Genomic DNA, 25,500 nt, shown 5'->3' on the forward strand with positions numbered 1-25,500 from the left:
TCCTCCCCCTCTCTCCTGTCCACAGCCCATCCCCCCCCCCTCCTGTCCACAGCCCATCCTCCCCTTCACTCCTGTCCACAGCCCATCCTCCCCCTCTCTCCTGTCCACAGCCCATCCCCCCCCCCTCCTGTCCACAGCCCATCCTCCCCTTCTCTCCTGTCCACAGCCCATCCTCCCCTCTCTCCTGTCCACAGCCCATCCTCCCCTTCTCTCCTGTCCACAGCCCATCCTCCTCCTCTCCCCTGTCCACAGCCCATCCCCCCCCTCTCTCCTGTCCACAGCCCATCCTCCCCCTCTCTCCTGTCCACAGCCCATCCCCCCCCCCTCCTGTCCACAGCCCATCCTCCCCTTCACTCCTGTCCACAGCCCATCCTCCCCCTCTCTCCTGTCCACAGCCCATCCCCCCCCCCTCCTGTCCACAGCCCATCCTCCCCTTCTCTCCTGTCCACAGCCCATCCTCCCCCTCTCTCCTGTCCACAGCCCATCCCCCCCCCCTCCTGTCCACAGCCCATCCTCCCCTTCTCTCCTGTCCACAGCCCATCCTCCCCTTCACTCCTGTCCACAGCCCATCCCCCCCCCTCCTGTCCACAGCCCATCCTCCCCTTCCCTCCTGTCCACAGCCCATCCTCCCCCTCTCTCCTGTCCACAGCCCATCCTCCGCTTCTCTCCTGTCCACAGTGTGCTTAGGGTCGTTGTCCTGTTGGAAGGTTAACCTTCCCCCCAGTCTGAGGTCCTGAGTGCTCTGGAGCAGGTTTTCATCAAGGATCTCTCTGTACTTTGCTCCGTTCATCTTTCCCTCGATCCGGACTAGTCTCCCAGTCCCTGACGCTGTAAAACATGCTGCCACCAACGTGCTTCACTGTAGGGATGGTGCCAGGTTTCCTCCAGACGTGACGCTTGGCATTTAGACCAAGTTCAATCTCGGTTTCATTAGACCAGAGAATCTTGTTTCTCATGGTTGGAGAGTCCTTTAGGTGACTTTTGTCAAACTCCAAGCGGGCTGTCATGTGCCTTTTACTGAGGAGTGGCTTCCGTCTGGCCAATCTACCATAAAGGCCTGATTGGTGGAGTGCTGCAGAGATGGTTGTCCTTCTGGAAGGTTCTCCCATCTCCACAGAGGAACTCTAGAGCTCTGTCAGAGTGACCAGCTGTTGCCCAGCACTAGGAAGAGTCTTGGTGCTTCCAAACTTCTCCCATTTAAGAGTGATGGAGGCAACTGTGTTCTTGGGGCCTTCAATTTGCAGAAATGTTTTGGTACCCTTCCCCAGACCTGTCCTTCAACACAATCCTGTCTCTATGCTCTATGGACAATTCCTTCGACCTTATGGCTTGGTTTTTGCTCTGACATGCACTGTCAACTGTGGGACCTTATATAGACAGGTGTGTGTCTTTCCAAATCATGTCCAATCAATTTAATTTACCGCAGGTGGACTCCAATCAAGTTGTAGAAACATCTCAAGGATGACCAATGGAAACAGGTACACCTGAGCTCAAAACGATTTATTCCACGAAATGTGGAAAAAGTCAAGGGGTCTGAATACTTTCCGAATGCTCTGTATATGTGTGTCACCGGAAGCTTCCTCTCTGAGAAGGGAATCCCATTATGGACTCACCACTAGGCAGATCAGCAGGTTACGACCCCACAGACTATATACTACTACTTCCTGGAACGACCCTTTATTCAGCATTACTCTCCCCCCTCTCTCTCTCTCTCGCTCTGTATTCCCCCCCCCTCTCTCTCTATTTCTCTGTCTTCTCCTTCTTTAATTTCCTTCTATCTCTCTTTCCTCCTCCTCTTCTCTATCTTTCTTTCTCCTTCTCTTCATCTCAGCCCCTCTTTCCGTTTCCTCTCCTGTCATTCCTTCTCTCCATCTCACTTCCTCTCCCTCTGTATCCCATTGGTATTCCTTCACCGTTTCTACAGATCATGTGACCTCCTTAGACCTGCATCTCTATAGGTATAATGCGGTCGGACCACAGCGAACCTAATCGCTCCTGCGACCTATCTAGACCTTTCAGAGACCATAATTGGTGGTTAAGATGAGCTCCTGACTAAGGTTTAACCCTCTGCGTCCAGAAATGGCCTACACTACACTCGACCACTCAATGTACAGTATATATATATATATATATATAACCCCTATATAGGCTGTCATAAGATGCACTGTATATACAAAAGTATGTGGACACCCTTTCAAATTAGTGGATTTGGCTCTTTCAGCCACACCTGTTGCTGACAGGTGTAAAAAAAAAATCGAGCACCCAGCCATGCAATCTCCATAGTCAAACATTGTCAGTAGAATGGCCGATCCTGAAGAGCTCAGTGACTTTCAACGTGGCACCGTCATAGGATGCCACCTTTCCAACAAGTCAGTTTGTCATATTTCTGCCCTGCTAGAGCTGCCCCGGTCAAGTGTAAGTGCTGTTATTGTGAAGTGGAAACGTCTAGGAGCAACAACGGCTCAGCAGCGAAGTGGTAGGCCACACAAGCTCACAGAACAGGACCCCCGAGTGCTGAAACGCGGTTGCAACACTCACTACCGAGTTGCCAGCTGCCTCTGGAAGCAACGTCAGCACAATATACGTTATTCGGGAGCTTCATGAAATGGGTTTCCATGACCGAGCAGCCGCACACAAGTCTAAGATCACCATGCGCAATGCCAAGCGTCGGCTGGAGTGGTGTAAAGCTCGCCGCCATTGGACTCTGGAGCAGTTGAGATGCGTTCTCTGGGTTGATGAATCAAGCTTCACCATCTCTTCAGTCAGACGGACGAACCTGGGTTTTGGCGGATGCCAGGACAATACTACCTGCCCCAATGCAGAGTGCCAACTGTAAAGTTTGGTGGAGGAATAATGGAATGGGGCTGTTTTTCATGGTACAGGCTAGGCCTCTTAGTTCCAGTAAAGGGAACTCTTAACACTATGGCATAAGACATTCTAGACAATTCTGTAATTCCAACTTTGGGGAAAGCCCTTTCCTCCTTCAGCATGACAATAACCCCTTGCACAAAGCGAGGTCCATACAGAAATGGTTTGTTGAGATCGGTGCGGGAGAACTTGACTGGCCTGCACAGAGCCCTGACCTCAACCCCATCGAACACCTTTGGGACGAATTGGAATGCCGACTGTGAGCCAGGCCTAATCGCCCAACATCAGTGCCCGACCTCACTAATGCTCTTGTGGCTGAATGGAAGCAAGTCCCCACAGCAATGTTCCAACATGTAGTGAAAAGCCTTCCCAGAAGAGTGGAGGCTGTTGTAGCAGCAAAGGGGGGGACCAACTCCATATTAATGCCCATGAGTTTGGAATGAGATGTTCAACGAGCAGTCCTCATACTTTTGGTCATGTAGAGTAAATTGTCTGTGACTTAACACACTAGTATTCACCCTCCTGGCGTTTTTCCTATTTTGTTGCATTACAACCTATCATTTAAATAGATTTTTATTTGGATGTCATGTAATGGACATACACAAAATAGTCAAAAGTGGTGAAGTGAAATGAAAAAAATTACTTGTTACAGAAAATAAACTAAAAAATTAACGGAAAAGTGGTGTTTGCAAATGTATTCACCCCTTTGCTATGAAGCCCCTAAATAAGATCTGGTGCACCCAATTACATTCAGAAGTCACATCATTTGTTAATTAAAGTTCACCTGCGTGCAATCTATGTGTCACGTGATCTCAGTATATATACACCTGTTCTGAAAGGCCCCAGAGTCTGCAACACCATCAAGCAAACGGCACTACGAACACCAAGGAGCTCTCCAAACAGGTCAGGGACAAAGTTGTGGAGAAGTACAGATCAGGGTTGGGTTATAAAAAAATATCTGAAACTTTGAACATCCCACGGAGCACCATTAAATCCATTATTCAGAAATGGAAAGAATATGGCACCACAACAAACCTGCTAAGAGAGGGCCGCCCACCAAAACTCACGGACCAGTCAAGGTGGGCATTAATCAGAGAGGCAACAAACAGACCAAAGATAACCCTGAAGGAGCTGCAAAGCTCCACAGTGGAGATTGGAGTATCTGTCCATAGGACCACTTTAAGCCGTACACTCCACAGAGCTGGGCTTTACGGAAGAGTGTCCAGAAAAAAGCCATTGCTTAAAGAAAAAACAAGCAAACACATTTTGTGTTCGCCAAAAGGCATGTGGGAGACTCCCCAAACATATGGAAGAAGGTACTCTGGTCAGATGAGACTAAAATGTAGCTTTTTGGCCATCAAGGAAAATGCTATGTCTGGCGTAAACCCAGCACCTCTCATCACCCCATGAACACCATCCCCACAGTGAAGCATGGTGGTGGCAGCATCATGCTGTGGGGAGGTTTTTCATCTGCAGGGACTGGGAAACTGGTCAGAATTGGAGGAATGATGGATGGTGCTAAATACAGGGAAATTCTTGAGGGAAACCTGTTTCAGTTTCCCAGAGATTTGAGACTGGGACGGAGATTCACCTTCCAGCAGGACAATGACCCTAAGCATACTGCTAAAGCAACACTTGAGTGGTTTAAGGGGAAACATTTAAATGTCTTGGAATGGCCAAGTCAAAGCCCAGACCTCAATCCGATTGATAATCTGTGGTATGACTTAAAGATTGCTGTACACCTGCGGAACCCATCCAACTTGAAGGAGCTGGAGCAGTTTTGCCTTGAAGAATGGGCAAAAATCCCAGTGGCTAGATGTGCCAAGCTTATAGAGACATACCCCAAGAGACTTGCAGATGTAATTGCTGCAAAAGGTGGCTCTACAAAGTATTGACTTTGGGGGGGTGAATAGTTTTGCACGCTCAAGTTTTCTGTTTTTTGTCTTATTTCTTGTTTGTTTCACAAAAGAAAATATTTTGCATCTTCAAAGTGGTAGGCATGTTGTGTAAATCAAATAATACAAACTCCCCCAAAATCTATTTTAATTCCAGGTTATAAAGCAACAAAATAAGAAAATGCCAAGGAGGGTGAATACTTTCGCAAGCAACTGTATATCTTCCTCTCTCCCTTTCAATCTCTATCTCTCTCTCTCACTCTCCGTCTCTCACTCTCTGGATGTGGCCTGCTAGATTAATTTAGATTATAGAACTTGTTTAACTAGTGTCCTGTGTCCATAAACACTCTAATCATTCTTAACACTGACAGCTGCTTCAAGTGATTTACAGTATCTACAGTTCAGGTGTGGATTAGTTAGCATACCTGAGTCAGCACCATCATCGGACCTGAACAGCTTAGAAAAGAGACAAGTGCTGGCTATCGATATCCAAAGAACTAACCATTGTTTTGTGGGTGTGGCCATGGTCAGTAGTGTGCGTTTGTTACACAACACTCACACAGCAACCAGCAGAAAACAGCGATTATCATAAAGAGACCTTTTTTTGTTGTTGCCATTAGTCTTAAAGCCTCTCTCGCCGTCTCTCTCCCTCTCGCTCTATGATCACTCTCACACACACACACTCTCTCTCTCTCTCTCTCTCTCTCTTTCTCTCTCTCGATAGATAGATAGATAAAAAAAAATGCTTCCTACCTTTCTGTGGACGGTGACAACTCCTTATTGGAAAAGCAGCAGGCTGAGTGAGTGTTGGATTTTTTTTTTTTTTGTGTGAGTCTCTGTGTGTGTGAGCTTCTCTCTCTCTGTGTGTGTGTGAGGTTTGTGTGTGTGCTTCTCTCTCTGTCTTCTAGAGGAAAGCGATAGTGTGTCAGAGTCCTGAGCAGACATCTTATCCCCCACAATCCTCTGTAATAGGATTCAACACAGAGACATGAGACTACACAGCGTCACAGCTACCTTACTGTAATGTACTGTACACACACTCAATCACACACACACACACACATACATACTCATATCTTTCCTTATGCGTACAGGCAGTTTCTAAGTCAAAGCAGGGTGTTTCAGGTAGCCTCTGAAAGTTGTGCTCTGTTCTTGAACATTCACCTAAATGATCACTGAGCAACAGCATCACCTGCTGTTTCCTAAAACGTGGAACGATAGCGTTAGGACATCACACTACTATGCAACTACTGGGGAATCACCAAGAAGGTCACCACACAAGTCTGTGGGTAGTTGAATCAGGTTTGTTAGTGCTGGGATAGAACTAGAGTCATCCTGAGTCAGGTGTGTTAGTGGTGGTCTTTACTATGTCCAACCTGGTCCATATCAGGTCTTTACCATGTCCAACCTGGTCCATATCAGGTCTTTACCATGTCCAACCTGATCCATATCAGGTCTTTACTATGTCCAACCTGGTCCATATCAGGTCTTTACCATGTCCAACCTGATCCATATCAGGTCTTTACCATGTCCAACCTGGTCCATATCAGGTCTTTACTATGTCCAACCTGGTCCATATCAGGTCTTTACCATGTCCAACCTGATCCATATCTATCAGGTCTTTACCATGTCCAACCTGGCCCATATCTATCAGGTCTTTACCATGTCCAACCTGGTCCATATCTATCAGGTTTTTACCATGTCCAACCTGGTCCATATCAGGTCTTTACTATGTCCAACCTGGTCCATATCAGGTCTTTACCATGTCCAACCTGATCCATATCAGGTCTTTACCATGTCCAACCTGGTCCATATCAGGTCTTTACTATGTCCAACCTGATCCATATCTATCAGGTCTTTACCATGTCCAACCTGGTCCATATCAGGTCTTTACCATGTCCAACCTGATTCATATCTATCAGGTCTTTACCATGTCCAGCCTGGTCCATATCAGGTCTTTACCATGTCCAACCTGATTCATATCTATCAGGTCTTTACCATGTCCAACCTGGTCCATATCAGGTCTTTACCATGTCCAACCTGGTCCATATCAGGTCTTTACCATGTCCAACCTGATCCATATCAGGCCTTTACTATGTCCAACCTGGTCCATATCAGGTGTTTACTATGTCCAACCTGGTCCATATCAGGTCTTTACCATGTCCAACCTGATCCATATCAGGTCTTTACTATGTCCAACCTGGTCCATATCAGGTCTTTACTATGTCCAACCTGGTCCATATCAGGTCTTTACCATGTCCAACCTGATCCATATCAGGTCTTTACTATGTCCAACCTGGTCCATATCAGGTCTTTACTATGTCCAACCTGGTCCATATCAGGTCTTTACCATGTCCAACCTGGTCCATATCAGGTCTTTACCATGTCCAACCTGGTCCATATCAGGTCTTTACTATGTCCAACTTGATCCATATCAGGCCTTTACTATGTCCAACCTGGTCCATATCAGGTCTTTACTATGTCCAACCTGGTCCATATCAGGTCTTTACTATGTCCAACCTGATCCATATCAGGTCTTTACAATGTCCAACCTGGTCCATATCAGGTCTTTACCATGTCCAACCTGGTCCATATCAGGTCTTTACCATGTCCAACCTGATTCATATCTATCAGGTCTTTACCATATCCAACCTGATCCATATCAGGTCTTTACTATGTCCAACCTGGTCCATATCAGGTGTTTACTATGTCCAACCTGGTCCATATCAGGTCTTTACTATGTCCAACCTGGTCCATATCAGGTCTTTACTATGTCCAACCTGATCCATATCAGGTCTTTACTATGTCCAACCTGGTCCATATCAGGTCTTTACCATGTCCAACCTGGTCCATATCAGGTCTTTACCATGTCCAACCTGATTCATATCTATCAGGTCTTTACTATGTCCAACCTGATCCATATCAGGTCTTTACCATGTCCAACCTGGTCCATATCAGGTCTTTACCATGTCCAACCTGATTCATATCTATCAGGTCTTTACCATGTCCAACCTGGTCCATATCAGGTCTTTACCATGTCCAACCTGGTCCATATCAGGTCTTTACTATGTCCAACCTGGTCCATATCTATCAGGTCTTTACCATGTCCAAACTGGATTGGGTTTCAATCCGGTCACCGGTTATAGGCATTTTAAAGGCATTTTACGAATGCAGTGTTTAACTTGAATGGTATCTCTGAAGGCAGGAGCTGGGATTGGCCCGGGAACATTGCCCTTAAAGGCCTAACACAGCTGTTTTCATTTCAATATCAAATCCTTTCTGTGTAACGACTAAGTACTTTACTGTAATAGTTTTAAATAAAAATCTATTAGCAAAAACAATTTCTCAAGCAACGATATAGCTAGGACTGTGGGGTGGTCAAATCAAATATAAGTCTATTGGTCACATACACACATGTAGCTGATGTTATTACCAGTGTAGTGAAATGCTTGTATTTCTAGCTCCAACAGTGCAGTAATAGCTAACAATTTCACAGCAATACACACAAATCTAAGTACAGGAATGGAATTAGGAACATATAAATATTTGGACGAGCAATGTCAGAGCGGCATAGACTAAGATACAGTAGAATATAATATAATATAGTATATACATATGAGAGGAGTAATACATAGACTAAGATACAGTAGAATATAATATAATACAGTATATACATATGAGATGAGTAATACATTGACTAAGATACAGTAGAATAGAATACAGTATATACATATGAGAGGAGTAATACATAGACTAAGATACAGTAGAATATAATATAATACAGCATATACATATGAGAGGAGTAATACATTGACTAAGATACAGTTGAATAGAATACAGTAAATAAACTCAGCAAGAAAAGATACGTCCCTTTTTCAGGGCCCTGTCTTTCAGAGATAATTCAAAAAAATCCTTCACAGATCTTTATTGTAAAGGGTTTAAACACTGTTTCTCATGCTTGTTCAATGAACCATAAAGAATTAATAAACATGCACCTGTGGAACGGTCGTTAAGACACGAACAGCTTACAGACGGTAGGCAATCAAGGTCACAGTTATGAAAACGTAGGACACTAAAGAGGCCTTTCTACTGACTCTGAAAAACACCAAAAGAAAGATGCCCAGGGTCCCTGCTCATCTGCATGAACGTGCCTTAGGCATGCTGCAAGGAGGCATGAGGACTGTAGATGTGGCCAGGGCAATAAATATAAAAAGGGTCTCCAGCTTAATGATGAGCTTGGAGGGCACTATGGTATTGAATGCTGAGTTGTAGTCAATGAACAGCATTCTCACATAGGTATTCCTCTTGTCCAGGTGTGATAGGGCAGAATCCGTTTGCATCGTCTGTGGATCTATTGGTTGCGGTAAGCAAATTGAAGTGGGTCTAGGGTGTCAGGAAAGGTAGAGGTGATATGATCCTTGACTAGTCTCTCAAAGCACTTCATGATGACAAAAGTGAGTGTTACGGGGCGGTAGTCATTTAGTTCAGTTACCTTTGCTTTCTTGGGTACAGGAACAATCCCATCATCAACTCCCCGGGCACCGATGACGTTGAAAAAGGCAGCCAGCCCCCTGCACCACTCTGATTGAGAGGGGTTGGGTTAAATGCAGAAAACACATTTCATTTCAGTTGAATGCATTCAGTTGTACAACTGACTAGGTATCCCCCTATGAACTTAGACCCCCCCGGTGATGTCACCAGACAAGCCAGAACTCCACCCATGCCAAACCTGTTGATTAGAAAGTCCTGTGTAAAAGTGTTTTTTCAACCTGCAACTATCAGGAAATAACCACATTTATCACACTTTTACAGTGTTAGTTTCATCAGGTGTTGTACAAAATGATACAAAACACAGTGCCTTTAAAAGCTGCTATAACTATAAACTGCAATCGGGTTGAACCACAGTTTCCTCCTGTTAGAGCTGCTATCAATGGAAAAAGATGATTGCATTCAAGCAATTTTTTTCTTCACATTTTGTCTTAAATGATAAAACTCTGTCAATAAACCGTTCAGGAGACGTGCAGATGTACTTGTGTGTTTCCATCAATGAAATCATTCACTAAATGCTTCTTCCATGTACTCCACAACCACTCAGCTCTGTGTGTCTGCAGCGTGTGTGTGTCCGCAGCGTGTGTGTGTGTGAGTGTGTGTTTTTGTTCGTTTGTCAATCGCAGGACCGTACACACAGAGAGCCAAGGTCAGACGGTGCACTAATGGACATCCTCTTGTCTTGTCCATATCTACAATTAGAATGAAGTTACACACTGGTGACGAGGTCTCAAAGTACCTGTGTGTGTGTGTGTGTGTGTGTGCATGTTTGTGTGTGTGTGTATGTTTGTGTGTGTGTGTACGTGTGAATTTAATTTAACGTGAACGGCCATTGACAGAGAGCCGGTCCCTGTTGAACGGCTGAGTCACTGAGTAGAGGTCAACAGAGGTCATGACTCATGACCCTCCTGACACCCGGACTAGCCAGTAATCACCCTCCTCCTCCACCCATTTCTCCTCCTTTGCCAATCTCTCCATCTCATCTCCTCCTCCTTCCATCTCCAGTGACTGTCCATCCTGTCTGTCACCCGGCCTCTTCAAGTCGTTAATCCCCATAGAGACATCCACATCCACACTCAGCCAGCAGACAAAGAGCCATCAACAGCCAGATGTCAGTCAAAACCCTGGTCCATTCAGACCAGAGTAACTCCATACCCTCACCTTCAGCATGCAGAAAACACACATGACGTGTTGTCTGACGGCATGGCAGACACTTGTTAATACCCTTGATAATTCACCTGTGTGTGTGTGTGTGTGTGTGTGTGTGTGTGTGTGTGTGTGTGTGTGTGTGTGTGTGTGTGTGTGTGTGTGTGTGTGTGTGTGTGTGTGTGTGTGTGTGTGTGTGTGTGTGTGTGTATGTGTATTATCCCACCTGTCCACGCTGCTGACGTTCAAGTCCTAACTGGTGGACAAAATTTGGACATGGTTCTCTAAACGGTTGTTATGCTTTGGACACTCATTATAATGGTGTTTGTGTGTCTGTGTTTGTCAAATTGACCCGTAACATAAGGGAAGGGTTCAGGGCTGCGGAGGGGGAGGGGGGGGGCCCGTGGCCCCCGGTGGTCTCGGGAACCTCCGTCACTCAGGTTCAGGTATAAAAGAGAGGGCCGGAGACAGAGAGACACACACACACACTCTCTCAGACACACACACACATACAGACGGACAACAGTGCTGAAGTGGACAACTCCTCGGAAGAGAAAAGTGATAGACTGGTCGGAGGAGAGAGAGAGACAGAGAAGAAAATACTTTTCGAAACAGGTTAGTGACATCAGATGTATCATCTTTTGATTTGAGAATGATTATAAATTAAAACAGAACACTGAATTCTGAAGATAATAGTAATTATTCCTTTTTCTAAAAAGATATGTAATTATTTAGTCATTTAAAATGATTTCCATTAACTAACATTGTTTGACTAAATGCTCATTATTTGACTAAATCACATTTGGTCCTCTACAGCTATCTGTGGGCTTCTATCATTTATTGTATATAAGAAAAAATGTATATATTCTTTACTTCTTCACATAAACAGTGAGATAAGTGGTGTTAGCTCATACAGTCAATAAGTCAGTAAGCCAGTCAGTCTGTCAATCCGTCAGTCAACCAATCAGTCAGCAAGCCAGTCTGTCTGTCAATCCGTCAGTCAGCCAATCAGTCAGCCAGTCAGTCAATCCGTCAGTCAGCCAATCAGTCAGCAAGCCAGCCAGTCAGTCAATCCGTCAGTCAGCCAATCAGTCAATCCGTCAGTCCGCCAGTCAGTCCTTCAGTCAGTCCTTCAGTCAGTCAGTCAGTCAGGGTGGCTACTTTAAAGAATTTATAATATATTTTGATTTGTTTAACACTTTTTTTGGTTACTACATGATTCCATATGTGTTATTTCATAGTTTTGATGTCTTCACTAATATTCTATAATGTAGAAAATAGTAAAAATAAAGAAAAGCCCTGGAATGAGGAGGTGTGTCCAAACTTTGGACTGGTACTGTATGTTCTCTATGGACTTCATTAGATAAGAAAAAACAATTTTTTGTGTGTTTTTCATCATGAATGTTGTTCTGGAGGCAGCTGTTCAGAGTGGTCACTAGCTGGCACAGCCACAAAGTCATACAATCTGATTTTAAACCTAACCTTAACCACACTGCTAACCCTAATGCCTTGAACCCGAACATTAAATTAAGACCAAAAAGCAAATTTTTTGTTTTTTCATGAATCTTTACAATGCAGCCAGTTCTGACACATGATAATAAACGTCAACCTGCATGTTTGTCACACTCATCCGCCGTTCTTCAATTTATGATAACATTCATGAATGGGTCAGTGGCTGCATTCATGACATGTCGGAACTAGGACACTGGGACATTTCTGACTTGTAAACTCATTGTAGAAAGATTACATCAGAGTTTCCCACTATCAGAATCAAACAATGGGAAGCTCTACGCAAAAAAAAAAATACATTTTAATTTGAACTCAGAGGTTCCAGAGTTTCCGACTTGTCTTGAAAGCAGTATAACTGTGTTTTTCCTGTGTGCAGCGTGACGATGCTGTGTCCTGCGTGGTTATTGGCTGTGGCTGTGGTGGGTGTGGTCAGCGGGGTTAAAGGTCAGTGCTGGGAGAATCCTCGCTGTCAAGACCTCAACTCCGAGAACAGCATTCTGGTGAGTTAGAAACGTTGCAGAGAGCGCAATGTTTTTTTGAAAAGTTAAGCTCAAGGCCTGGATTTAATCCGATTGCAGGTTATAGGCATTGTGTGGCTTTTAAAAGCAATGTTCCAGTCAGAAATTGAGTTTTAAAAGCGGCAATGCCTATAACCCACGATTACATTGAATCCCAGCTCAAGTATGTAAGAGGCTCCCGAGTGCCGCAGCGGTTTAAGGCACTGTATCTCAGCGCTAGAGGCGTCACTACAGACCCTGTATCACAACCGGCCGTGATAGGGAGTCCCATAGGCCGGGGCACAATTGGCTCAGCGTCGTCCCGGGTCTGGTCGGGGTAGGCCGTCATTGTAAATAAGAAATTGTTCTTAACTGACTTGCCTAGTTAAATAAAAGGTAAAAAAAATATTTTTCTAAAACAGAGCGGTTACAGTATTTTACTGTTACCCACCTAACCTACCTCTCCTTTCCTCTCTGCTCTTCTCCCTCCTCTCTGTTATTCTACCTCCTTTCTGCTCTCTGCTCTTCTCTGCTTTTCTCCCTCTCCTCTCCTTTCCTCTCCTTTCCTCTCTGCTCTTCTCCCTCCTCTTTGTTATTCTACCTCCTTTCTGCTCTTCTCTGGTTTTCTCCCTCTCCTCTCGCTGTCCTCTCTGGTTCTCCCCCTCTACCCTTCTCCTCTCTCTTTCCGCTCTTCTCCCTCCCCTCTCTTCCCTCTCTCCGGTCTTGTCCTTCTCCTCTCCCTCCTCCTATCGGCCTCCTCACAGGAGTGCATCCAGCTCTGTCGTTCTGACCTCACCGCCGAATCTCCCATCTTCCCTGGCAAGGTGCATCTCCAACCCAACTCCCCCTCCGACTCTCCTCCCCCCTCCTTACCTCTGTCCCCCCCCTCTCCCCTGTCCCCCCTGGAGCAGGAGAACATCGTGTCCCCCCAGGCCAAGCGCTCCTATTCTATGGAACACTTCCGCTGGGGGAAGCCTGTGGGAAAGAAACGCCGCCCGGTGAAGGTTTACACCAACGGTGTGGAGGAGGAGTCCTCCGAGGGCTTTCCCAGCGAGATGAGACGAGAGCTGGGCACCAACGAGGCCATGTACCCCTCCCTGGAGGCTGGGGCTGTGGAAGGGGGAGAGGGCCTGGGGGGTGAGGCAGATGGCCTGGGTGGGGTGTTTAGTCTTCAGGAGAAGAAAGACGGCTCGTACAAGATGAACCACTTCCGCTGGAGCGGACCGCCCACCAGTAAGCGCTATGGAGGGTTCATGAAAAGCTGGGACGAACGTAGCCAGAAACCACTGCTCACTCTGTTCAAAAACGTCATCATCAAAGATGGACAGCAGAAGAGAGAGCAGTGAGGGAGGGAGAGGAAAGGAGGATAGGTGAGCTGAAGAGGGGGGGGGGAGAGAGGACAAGGGGGTTGAGGGAGGGAGGGAGAACATGGGGGGTTGAGGGAGGGAGGGAGGACATAGGAGGTTGAGAGAGGACAAGGGGGTTGCGGGAGGGAGAGAGAACATGGGGGGTTGAGGGAGGGAGGGAGAGAGAACATGGGGGGTTGAGGGAGGGAGGACATAGGACATTGAGGGAGGGAGGGAGAGAGGACATGGGGGTTGAGGGAGAGAGAGAGGACATGGGGTTGAGGGAGGGAGAGAGGACATGGGGTTGAGGGAGGGAGAGAGAAAGTCCCTTTACTCCCCATCCAGCGCTGTAGGACGTAGATCCAGTAAGCTCTCATTTGATTCGCAATTAGGAGACAGACAAGCTTTGTGATTGGCTAAAAACACTTTGTCCTCTGACCCAGCAGTGATGTTAGCTGCTAATGTAATAATGTCTCTAATAAATCTTAACTGTGTATAGAACCATGCTGTTGTCACTGAGGGATGGGTAAAGAAGAAAATGATTATGGAAATGATTCCAAACATAAAAACATTGTATTGCAAGCAACCACAGTCAAGCAGTTTTTATTTACCGGCATATACGTGTAACAGTACTCTTCCTGCGTTGTGTACAATCAATCCTCGACACGAATTCCAACGTGTAGCACCAGTCATGGAGATTTATTCTGGTAGGAACAGCACAAAATTGCACGTCATGCAATGCACGGCTCACCATCCAAACTCTGCACTCACGCACGCTGGTTTGGTGCTTGTTCACTGGGCCATGTAGTTACCAACATAATACAATTACAATATAATACCTTTAACAATGTACCTGATAGGAACAGCACAAAACTGCACGTCATGCAATGCACGGCTCACCATCCAACTCTGCACTCACGCACTGTACAAAATATATGAACCCCCCCCCCACCAGACACAGTAAGTTGCTAGCTAGTACTGGCGGGAATTCTTTACAACCAAAATGCACAACCAATATTCTCCAAAAAACACTGCATCTTATGTGTGATGTTCGAATAACATTTACAAACAAATGTATATAAATTGTACATTTAAATAATCACTTGGGAGTATAAAAATCACTTTTGATGTACAGTGCTTTGCAACCAACAACTTACCGCTGGTTTGGTGCTTGTTCACTGGGACGATTCTAACTGAAACATCCCCCCTCCTATAAGCAAGCTACGCAAACCAGCCAATAAGATGCCATGTTGAGTAGGTGAAGGCAAGACAAAACTAACACCAAAAACCCATTGGCTTAACAATAAAGTGGCAAGGGGAATCACCAATAAAACCCTGTTACATACGCAGACCTGATACATTTAAATCTTTCATTTGTTTAATCGTTATTCACGTAGTCTGTATATTACTATGTTCCTCAGCATGAAACCCAAAAATGTCGCTCAAACAGAAGAGGGAACTAACAAAGAGTCACTGACAAACATCCAAAATGAAACAGATGGGAGTTCTATGAAGGGGTACTGAAAGACACTCATGGAGGGGGGGGGGTTCCTCTGAAAGTTGACTAGCAACAACAACTGGGACCTAAAAGACACCCACCATGAGACCTACTAAATTTGCCCAAGAAGAGGCAAACTAAATAAAAACCTACACCGAACTTAAAGACAGGAAGCAAACCAAAAAGGAGGAGCAAAACAGAAAAATCAGATAAAGGAGTGTTTTTCTAGAAATCGAATTAGGAAAGTCCAACTAAAGGTGTTGACCCTCCACATGTAACAAGACAAACTGGAGCTCTGGGCCAGCCACTCTTAAACAGCATGTGGGCCAGCACAGGTGAAACACCTTCCCACTAATGAGATGCCAAGCCAGCACAGGTGAAACACATACTGACTAACGAGGTGACACCAATCGGTGCGCCCTACGTGCTAACGAGCTATGTCCAACCTCAAAATATAAATGTTAAAACCAAAGCCTGTGACACTATGTACAGGTACACCTGGGATGTACTGTGGAATGAAACAATATTATACATGTCGTTACAGGACAGAGTAAGACACATGGTACAGACACACACAGACACACACAGAACAAAACATTGGAGCATCAATATCGGAACCCAAACAATATATACAGCATCACTCATTTTGAGAGGATTCTGCATTCAGAATATCACTGACAGGCTGACAGGCTGACACGCTGAGCAGAGCTGAGTAGAGTATCGCCCTGCACGGGCATGCATTTTAAACCCAAGGATGATAGAGGAGTTTCCCACCAGTAGGGGTAAGGACTGTTTTTAAGCACGATACAAAGCAGAGTGCCTGGATACATCTCTTAGCCGTGGTATATTGGCCATATACCACAAGGTGACTTATTGCTATTATAAACTGGTTACCAACATAAATAGAGTAGTATACATGTATTTTTACTTCATACCCAAGGTCTGATATACACAAGGCTGAAACGCTGTTTCCCTGTTTCAGCCAATCAGCCTCCGGGACCCAAACTATCCTGTTAATAATAAAAATAAGTGATATTTTACATTATTCTAAACTAATATCCACATTAACCTAAACTAATATCCACATTAACCTAAACGAATACCCACGTTAACCTAAACGAATACCCACGTTAACCTAAACGAATACCCACGTTAACCTAAACGAATACCCACATTAACCTAAACGAATACCCACGTTAACCTAAACTAATACTCACGTTAACCTAAACTAATACTCACGTTAACCTAAACTAATACCCACGTTAACCTAAACTAATACTCACGTTAACCTAAACTAATACTCACGTTAACCTAAACTAATACTCACGTTAACCTAAACTAATACCCACGTTAACCTAAACTAATACCCACGTTAACCTAAACTAATACCCAAATTAACCTAAACTAATACCCACGTTAACCTAAACTAATACTCACGTTAACCTAAACTAATACCCACATTAACCTAAACTAATACCTACGTTAACCCAAACTAATACCCACGTTAACCTAAACTAATACCCACGTTAACCTAAACTAATACCCACGTTAACCTAAACTAATACCCAAATTAACCTAAACTAATACCCAAATTAACCTAAACTAATACTCACGTTAACCTAAACTAATACCCACATTAACCTAAACTAATACCTACGTTAACCCAAACTAATACCCACGTTAACCTAAACTAATACCCACATTAACCTAAACTAATACTCACGTTAACCTAAACTAATACTCACGTTAACCCAAACTAATACCCACGTTAACCTAAACTAATACCCACATTAACCCAAACTAATACCCACGTTAACTTAAACTAATATCCACTTTAACCTAAACTAATTTGGGTCATATAATTAGAAATTCGAATACTAGAGTGGTGGACCCTTCTGGTATAAAAGTCAACCATGGTTTGCCAGTGCTGTGATAAGATATTGTGTAAAATAATGAATTTTAAGATTTTTATCAGCAAAAAGTACTAATTTTGTATCATGTAATAACATCCAAAGCTTTCCAAGAAAGCACAAATATAGACATTTAAATATAAATACAGTATAAACTATATTTATAATTATATGACTGTATTTTAGGTTGACAATAATTATATTACACAATTCCTGATACAATCACATGCCTTACTTTCATTATCCTGCATAAATAAATCAGGATTATGCCTTTACTGCCATTTATTCCAATTAGACTGGGTTTTTATATTTGTCCCTGACCAACATGGCCCCCATTTTCACCCAAAGCTGGAATGTGGAGGGTTATGACATCATAGACAACGTGGATGTCTATGGTTTTGCTAACGCTGACTTCATAATGCAGCTGCTGCCGCCGCAAATAAGACATTGACAGAGAGGTTTATTGTGCAAAACAGCGGAGCTGGCTAGCACATGCAAGCTACCTATCCCATCCGATGCATATTTCACTTGTCCAGAATTTTACGAGTCTAGATAATATTTTAGATCCATAACGATGCAGTGGTGTATACTGTCGTAAACGATGGAGTAAATGTCTGCTAGCCAGATAACGTTAAGGGGCGTGCTAAGCTAGCTAGCTAACGTTAGCTACCATTGGAATTCCAGCTGTCTTGACAGCCATCATCGAAGACGTAAATAACATATTTTAACATACTTGGTCAATCTCATTAGTATGGACTCAAATGTGCAGAAGAGACGTGAGAACAAGAAATCGCTCCGCGTGAAAGTGATCAGTCTTGGCAATGCCGAGGTGGGCAAGGTGAGTCACCTAGCTAAATTACATTATTCATTTCATAACAACGTTAACGTTAGCATGCCAGCAACTGTACAGATCAATGTAAGAAGACAGGTAGCTAGCTAGACGACTAAACTCAACTCTGCAATTTACGATGAAGTTGAACGGTGACTAGTGTGTGTCTACTGGAGCTCCCACGTCACATATTTTTTTATAAAATAAAACCGATTTACAATAGATACACACGGCAAGGCGTGGCTTAACGTGACCACACCCCGGAGCAGGGTACTCTCAATACTCCCATGTAATGTCATTTCAATAAAATAAACTGTCGCATTATGCTTACCTCACCGGAAACCTGCTGTGCAGACAACCCTATCAAATGGCCCAAATCAGCTGATGCAAGAAGGGAGAATAAATACATTTGATTTGATGTAGCCTATGGCAATATCTACACCTACTTGGTCGAATCTCCAGGTTTACACAGTCAATACACATAGCAAGTTAGATACAAACAAGTGTTAGCTAGCGACTTTCCATAATTTGTTATTTATTTAACCTTTATCACAGCCGGTTGTGATACAGCCTGGAATCGAACCAGGGTGTCTCTACTGACGCCTCTAGCACTGAGATGCAGCGCCTTAGACCGCTGCGCCACTCGGGAGCCTAGAATTTTTACACTTAAAATCAAAGTGTTTTTAGGTATTATGTAGTTTGTTGATTAAAACAACATGGAAGTATGTTAAAAATGACCAACCAAGCATATCTCAAATGTTTATAGAATGATCAAAACAAATAAAATAGCCGTTGTCGGTAGTGATATGACATTTTTGGCCGATACCGATATCCGATATTTTCCTTGCCAACAAAACCAATACCGATAACCGATATAAAAAAAAAAGCTTTCTAGTACAGTTAAATAGTTAACACACACACACATGGAAGCAGTGGTCTAAGGCACTGCATCTCAGTGCAAGAGGCGTCACTACAGTCCCTGGTTCGAATCCAGGCTGTATCACATCCGGCCGTGACTGGGAGTCCCATAGTGCGGCGCAGAATTGGGTTTGGTCGGGGTACGCTGTCATTGTAAATAAGAATTTGTTCTTAACTGACTTGCCTAGTTAAATAAAAGTTACACACACACACACACACACACCACACTGACCATAAAGTTATTTTGTTGGCGTTTACGTATGTCCCCATTACCAGTAAAACATAATCAAAACCTGTCTTTCACTCGCTGTGCTGTTTCGTTGTTCAGTCGTTTCATTCTCAACCAGGATTTCTATGGAATGCCGTTCGGGTCTTTGCGTGTCAAAAAAGATAACACTATTCGACGTGTCAATTAACACTATTTAACGTGTCAAATAAGTTTGTTGACCAATCAGGACCTGAATATGACTGTATGTCACATAATAATTTAACGCGTTTATACATTTTTTTTTAATGTAGTTATTACACATTGATTACACTAACACACGTATTTCATATGTCACAACGATTCATCGATACGTATGCTATGATGCCTGTAAAGTTGTCTCGCGCACCTACAGGGCTGATCATAAAACAAGCTAGCTAGCTCATGGATGCAAACAATGTTCTTCCCCAAAAACAGCAAAACAACATCATCTGTTTCAGTAGCTATAGTTAGCTAGCTAACGAAGGATTGAAGTGTTCAATACACATAGGTGTATTGACAGTTCTTATAAGACAGCTCTTATTTGATTAATGGTGGTCGGACCCATCTATGTGAAGTTAGCCACAATAGTGGACTTTGCGGTTAGCCTTCAGAATAAAAGTATGTCGTTGACGGTGATGCAAATGAATACAAATAGTAGAATTATGCCATAATTGAATAGATTGTGCTAAACGAGGTCGGAATGTTGTTATATAAAATCAACAAAAGACAATCATTTGTTAATTTGACAAATCTGGATGTGTTATACTTTAGAGTTGCATTGTGGGCATCCTTATTTCACTGTACATCCTTACCTATGGATTGTGAATCAATGACATGGGGGTATCAGTCTACTCAGTGACACCCAGAGAACATTAGCATTGTAGCTAGCTGGCTGCTTATAACGTAAGCTATGGCTAGCTATTTATTTTCATGAACTGTAGTTCACTTTCAATAGGCGAACAACAAGTGGCAACCTAGCTAATACTTACTCACAACGATTCCTAAATCATTGCTAAGAATAATGACAGTGACTGCAGTTTCTACTGGTCATTGTTTTCAGGCTGGTTGTATTGGTGCTAGCTAGGTACCAAGCTAAAGCTAGCTACCCCAGAAGTGAATGACTCTTTATTACCAACGCGGTATTGTAAACACATCGTTCGTGGCCGGTGTTTGCTTGTTTGCAGACTTTTTTGTACAGCTTTGACAATGCTACTGTATCTTTTTTCACAAGCAAAGAACCAAACGACGTTCCATAGTATGTATGTCGTGAAGCTAATAGCAGTGATGCCATTACTGTGTAACTCCGGTAGGGAAACATCTGAAAAATAGCACACTTGGTGGTGTGTACCGGTACTCGACCAGTCGGCGAAATCCAGCATCACCCACGACAGAGAACGGTTGATTGTCAAGGGCAATAAATTCCATTATTTTGGTGTTAATGGATTTCGTCTTTGAGTTGTCTTGCTGAAATGTTCTTACTCTTTCAAAGGACGACTCGACTTGTTGACTGCTCGATCCACACAGCAGACATTGTGGGCTAGGTTAGGAATACTGGGTTGCGCAACATTTTACGCGGCGTCATTACGTCATGTACCTACGTTATATAGGGATGCACGTCAGCTATGACATCGGTTTTGCACATCGGTGTTAAACTAGACATCGGGCCGATACCGATATTGGCATTTTTAGCTAATATCGTCCGATTCCGATATGTTCACCGATATATCGTGCATCCCTAGTTGGCGGGTTATGAGTAAAGTAGGCAATTTAACATGGGGGGTAAAGACAGTACCTTACCTCTGTACCCTACTTGGGGGTGTGGTCACTTTAAGCCACACCTCAAGGTGTTGATCATAAGGGTGTGGCTCCTGGTAGATACCTTCTCAAGGCCGTAGGAGCTGTGAAACATACGAGAGGAGACCACTAAGGTATAATAAGAACGGTGAGACAGGTAGCCTACACACACACTGACCAAGACGTTCAGCAGGCAGACAGGCTGGCAGGTAGACAGACAGACAGGCAGGTAGACAGACAGACAGGCTGGCAGGCAAGCAGACAGGCTGGCAGGTAGACATACAGGCAGACATACAGACAGACAGGCTGGCAGGCAGGCAGGCAGACAGACATGCTGGCAGGTAGACAGACAGGCTGGCAGGTAGACAGACAGACAGGCTGGCAGGCAAGCAGACAGACAGGCTGGCAGGCAGGCAGGCAGACAGGCTGGCAGACAGACAGGCTGGCAGACAGACAGACAGACAGGCTGGCAGGCAGACAGACAGGCAGACAGGCTGGCAGGCAAGCAGACAAGTTTTTGATTGACAGAGGGAGGGGTGTTATTTTGTGTGATTGGGGGGAAATGTGGGGCATAAAATAACGTCATTAACCCGGTTCCCATGCTTTTAAAACAATGGTTCTGTTCTAGATCACTTTCGGTTTTCGGTTCTATTACCTGAACCAGTTCCAACCCTTGGTTATCAGGATCTTTGCTACTTTGTTAATACACTTTGTTACTACACAGATAGAACAATGAGCCAGATGTTTTACCAGATGTATACCTCTGAAGCATCCTGTTGGCATTTTCACTCACCACCAAATATGGTGATGACAGGAAGCCCAGTGGCCGGCAGTAGAAGAAGATGGAGTGAGATGAATTTGAACCACATTCTACACATTTTACAAATGGAGCAAAAGCCTCCACTGAACAGATGCATGTAAATCATTGAAGTCAATATTCAACAATGCGATGATGTCCCCCTCTAAAGCATGTCAGCCAGCTAGGGTAGCCTATCACAGAATGCATCAATACCATCACGACCACTGATCACCCATGCTTACACGGCAATCGCTGCATAGAATGAAATATAGTTTTCACGTGTAATGTGCTCTATATATACACTATATTTGTTACTTTATACATCTCTACTACTTTTCCTTAATTACAGAGCTGCATCATCAAGCGCTACTGTGAGAAGAGGTTTGTGCCCAAGTACCTGGCCACCATAGGGATCGACTATGGGGTCACCAAGTAAGTTGTCCCCTAATGATGACACATGTTGCAGCAGTAAGAGGCATATACTGAGGTTACAAAACATTAAGAACACCCGCTCTTTCCATGACACAGACTGACCAGGTGAATCCAGGTGAAAGCTATGATCCCTTATTGATGTCACTTGTTAAATCCACTTCAAAATCAGTGTAAATGAAGGGGAGGAGACAGGTGGTTAAAGAAGGATGTTTAAGCTTTGAGACAATTGAGACATGGATTGTGTCTGTGTGCCATTCAGAGGGTGAATGGGCAAGACAAAATATTGAAGTGTCTTTGAACGGGGTATGGTAGTAGGTGCCTTTGAACGGGGTATGGTAGTAGGTGCCTTTGAACGGGGTGTGATAGTAGGTGCCTTTGAACGGGGTGTGGTAGTAGGTGCCTTTGAACGGGGTGTGGTAGTAGGTGCCTTTTGAACGGGGTTTGGTAGTAGGTGCCTTTGAACGGGGTGTGGTAGTAGGTGCCTTTGAACGGGGTGTGGTAGTAGGTGCCTTTGAACGGGGTGTGATAGTGGGTGCCTTTGAACGGGGTATGGTAGTAGGTGCCTTTGAACGGGGTATGGTAGTAGGTGCCTTTGAACGGGGTGTGGTAGTAGGTGCCTTTGAACGGGGTGTGGTAGTAGGTGCCTTTGAACGGGGTGTGATAGTAGGTGCCTTTGAACGGGGTGTGGTAGTAGGTGCCTTTGAACGGGGTATGGTAGTAGGTGCCTTTGAACGGGGTGTGGTAGTAGGTGCCTTTGAACAGGGTGTGGTAGTAGGTGCCTTTGAACAGGGTGTGGTAGTAGGTGCCTTTGAACGGGGTGTGGTAGTAGGTGCCTTTGAACAGGGTGTGGTAGTAGGTGCCTTTGAACGGGGTGTGGTAGTAGGTGCCTTAGAACAGGGTGTGGTAGTAGGTGCCTTTGAACAGGGTGTGGTAGTAGGTGCCTTTGAACGGGGTGTGGTAGTAGGTGCCTTTGAACAGGGTGTGGTAGTAGGTGCCTTTGAACGGGGTGTGGTAGTAGGTGCCTTTGAACGGGGTGTGGTAGTAGGTGCCTTTGAACGGGGTATGGTAGTAGGTGCCTTTGAACGGGGTGTGGTAGTAGGTGCCTTTGAACGGGGTGTGGTAGTAGGTGCCTTTGAACGGGGTGTGGTAGTAGGTGCCTTTGAACGGGGTGTGGTAGTAGGTGCCTTTGAACGGGGTGTGGTAGTAGGTGCCTTTGAACGGGGTGTGGTAGTAGGTGCCTTTGAACGGGGTGTGGTAGTAGGTGCCTTTGAACGGGGTGTGGTAGTAGGTGCCTTTGAACGGGGTGTGGTAGTAGGTGCCTTTGAACGGGGTTTGGTAGTAGGTGCCTTTGAACGGGGTGTGGTAGTAGGTGCCTTTGAACGGGGTGTGGTAGTAGGTGCCTTTGAACGGGGTGTGATAGTGGGTGCCTTTGAACGGGGTATGGTAGTAGGTGCCTTTGAACGGGGTATGGTAGTAGGTGCCTTTGAACGGGGTGTGGTAGTAGGTGCCTTTGAACGGGGTGTGGTAGTAGGTGCCTTTGAACGGGGTGTGATAGTAGGTGCCTTTGAACGGGGTGTGGTAGTAGGTGCCTTTGAACGGGGTATGGTAGTAGGTGCCTTTGAACGGGGTGTGGTAGTAGGTGCCTTTGAACAGGGTGTGGTAGTAGGTGCCTTTGAACAGGGTGTGGTAGTAGGTGCCTTTGAACGGGGTGTGGTAGTAGGTGCCTTTGAACAGGGTGTGGTAGTAGGTGCCTTTGAACAGGGTGTGGTAGTAGGTGCCTTTGAACGGGGTGTGGTAGTAGGTGCCTTTGAACAGGGTGTGGTAGTAGGTGCCTTTGAACGGGGTGTGGTAGTAGGTGCCTTAGAACGGGGTGTGGTAGTAGGTGCCTTTGAACAGGGTGTGGTAGTAGGTGCCTTTGAACGGGGTGTGGTAGTAGGTGCCTTTGAACAGGGTGTGGTAGTAGGTGCCTTTGAACGGGGTATGGTAGTAGGTGCCTTTGAACGGGGTGTGGTAGTAGGTGCCTTTGAACGGGGTGTGGTAGTAGGTGCCTTTGAACGGGGTGTGGTAGTAGGTGCCTTTGAACGGGGTGTGGTAGTAGGTGCCTTTGAACGGGGTGTGGTAGTAGGTGCCTTTGAACGGGGTGTGGTAGTAGGTGCCTTTGAACGGGGTGTGGTAGTAGGTGCCTTTGAACGGGGTGTGGTAGTAGGTGCCTTTGAACGGGGTGTGGTAGTAGGTGCCTTTGAACGGGGTTTGGTAGTAGGTGCCTTTGAACGGGGTGTGGTAGTAGGTGCCTTTGAACGGGGTGTGGTAGTAGGTGCCTTTGAACGGGGTGTGGTAGTAGGTGCCTTTGAACGGGGTGTGGTAGTAGGTGCCTTTGAACGGGGTGTGGTAGTAGGTGCCTTTGAACGGGGTGTGGTAGTAGGTGCCTTTGAACGGGGTGTGGTAGTAGGTGCCTTTGAACAGGGTGTGGTAGTAGGTGCCTTTTAACGGGGTGTGGTAGTAGGTGCCTTTGAACGGGGTGTGGTAGTAGGTGCCTTTGAACGGGGTGTGGTAGTAGGTGCCTTTGAACGGGGTGTGGTAGTAGGTGCCTTTGAACGGGGTGTGGTAGTAGGTGCCTTTGAACGGGGTGTGGTAGTAGGTGCCTTTGAACGGGGTTTGGTAGTAGGTGCCTTTGAACGGGGTGTGGTAGTAGGTGCCTTTTAACAGGGTGTGGTAGTAGGTGCCTTTGAACGGGGTAGGGTAGTAGGTGCCTTTGAACAGGGTGTGGTAGTAGGTGCCTTTGAACAGGGTGTGGTAGTAGGTGCCTTTTAACAGGGTGTGGTAGTAGGTGCCTTTGAACGGGGTAGGGTAGTAGGTGCCTTTGAACAGGGTGTGGTAGTAGGTGCCTTTGAACGGGGTGTGGTAGTAGGTGCCTTTGAACGGGGTGTGGTAGTAGGTGCCTTTGAACGGGGTGTGGTAGTAGGTGCCTTTGAACGGGGTGTGGTAGTAGGTGCCTTTGAACGGGGTGTGGTAGTAGGTGCCTTTTAACAGGGTAGGGTAGTAGGTGCCTTTGAACGGGGTGTGGTAGTAGGTGCCTTTGAACGGGGTGTGGTAGTAGGTGCCTTTGAACGGGGTGTGGTAGTAGGTGCCTTTGAACGGGGTATGGTAGTAGGTGCCTTTGAACGGGGTATGGTAGTAGGTGCCTTTTAACAGGGTATGGTAGTAGGTGCCTTTGAACAGGGTAGGGTAGTAGGTGCCTTTGAACGGGGTAGGGTAGTAGGTGCC

General features: G+C 45.2%; 2 protein-coding genes across 3 annotated transcripts in view; both read left to right on the plus strand.

The window, feature by feature from the left end:
* The first annotated feature begins 10,923 nt into the window (after positions 1–10,923).
* pomca (proopiomelanocortin a) lies at positions 10,924–14,310 on the plus strand. Its single transcript, XM_055865526.1, has 3 exons — positions 10,924–11,072; positions 12,343–12,466; positions 13,228–14,310. Exons 2-3 carry the CDS (start codon positions 12,350–12,352, stop codon positions 13,807–13,809), a joined length of 699 nt encoding a protein of 232 aa, XP_055721501.1. The 5' UTR covers positions 10,924–11,072; positions 12,343–12,349; the 3' UTR covers positions 13,810–14,310.
* A 3,294-nt stretch (positions 14,311–17,604) lies between these two features.
* The window catches only part of dnajc27 (DnaJ (Hsp40) homolog, subfamily C, member 27), a 53,790-nt gene continuing 45,894 nt past the window's right edge, over positions 17,605–25,500 (plus strand). Inside the window, exons 1-2 of one of the 2 annotated variants that reach the window (XM_055865529.1) lie at positions 17,606–18,055; positions 22,154–22,236. In XM_055865529.1, coding sequence (XP_055721504.1) covers positions 17,969–18,055; positions 22,154–22,236 — 170 coding nt within the window. In that variant the 5' untranslated portion in view covers positions 17,606–17,968. Of the gene's footprint in view, positions 18,056–22,153; positions 22,237–25,500 lie in introns of both variants that reach the window. The other variant, XM_055865530.1, reaches the window with a different exon arrangement.

Source organism: Salvelinus fontinalis, chromosome 16, assembly GCF_029448725.1.
Source record: "Salvelinus fontinalis isolate EN_2023a chromosome 16, ASM2944872v1, whole genome shotgun sequence".
Lineage (NCBI taxonomy): Eukaryota > Metazoa > Chordata > Actinopteri > Salmoniformes > Salmonidae > Salvelinus > Salvelinus fontinalis.

Excerpts from the sequence above, each read along its gene's own strand:
- pomca (XM_055865526.1), top strand. The coding sequence starts at position 12,350 with ATGCTGTGTCCTGCGTGGTTATTGGCTGTGGCTGTGGTGGGTGTGGTC. Across the intron at positions 12,467-13,227 it reads ACTCCGAGAACAGCATTCTG|GAGTGCATCCAGCTCTGTCG; the intron begins GTGAGTTAGAAA and ends GCCTCCTCACAG.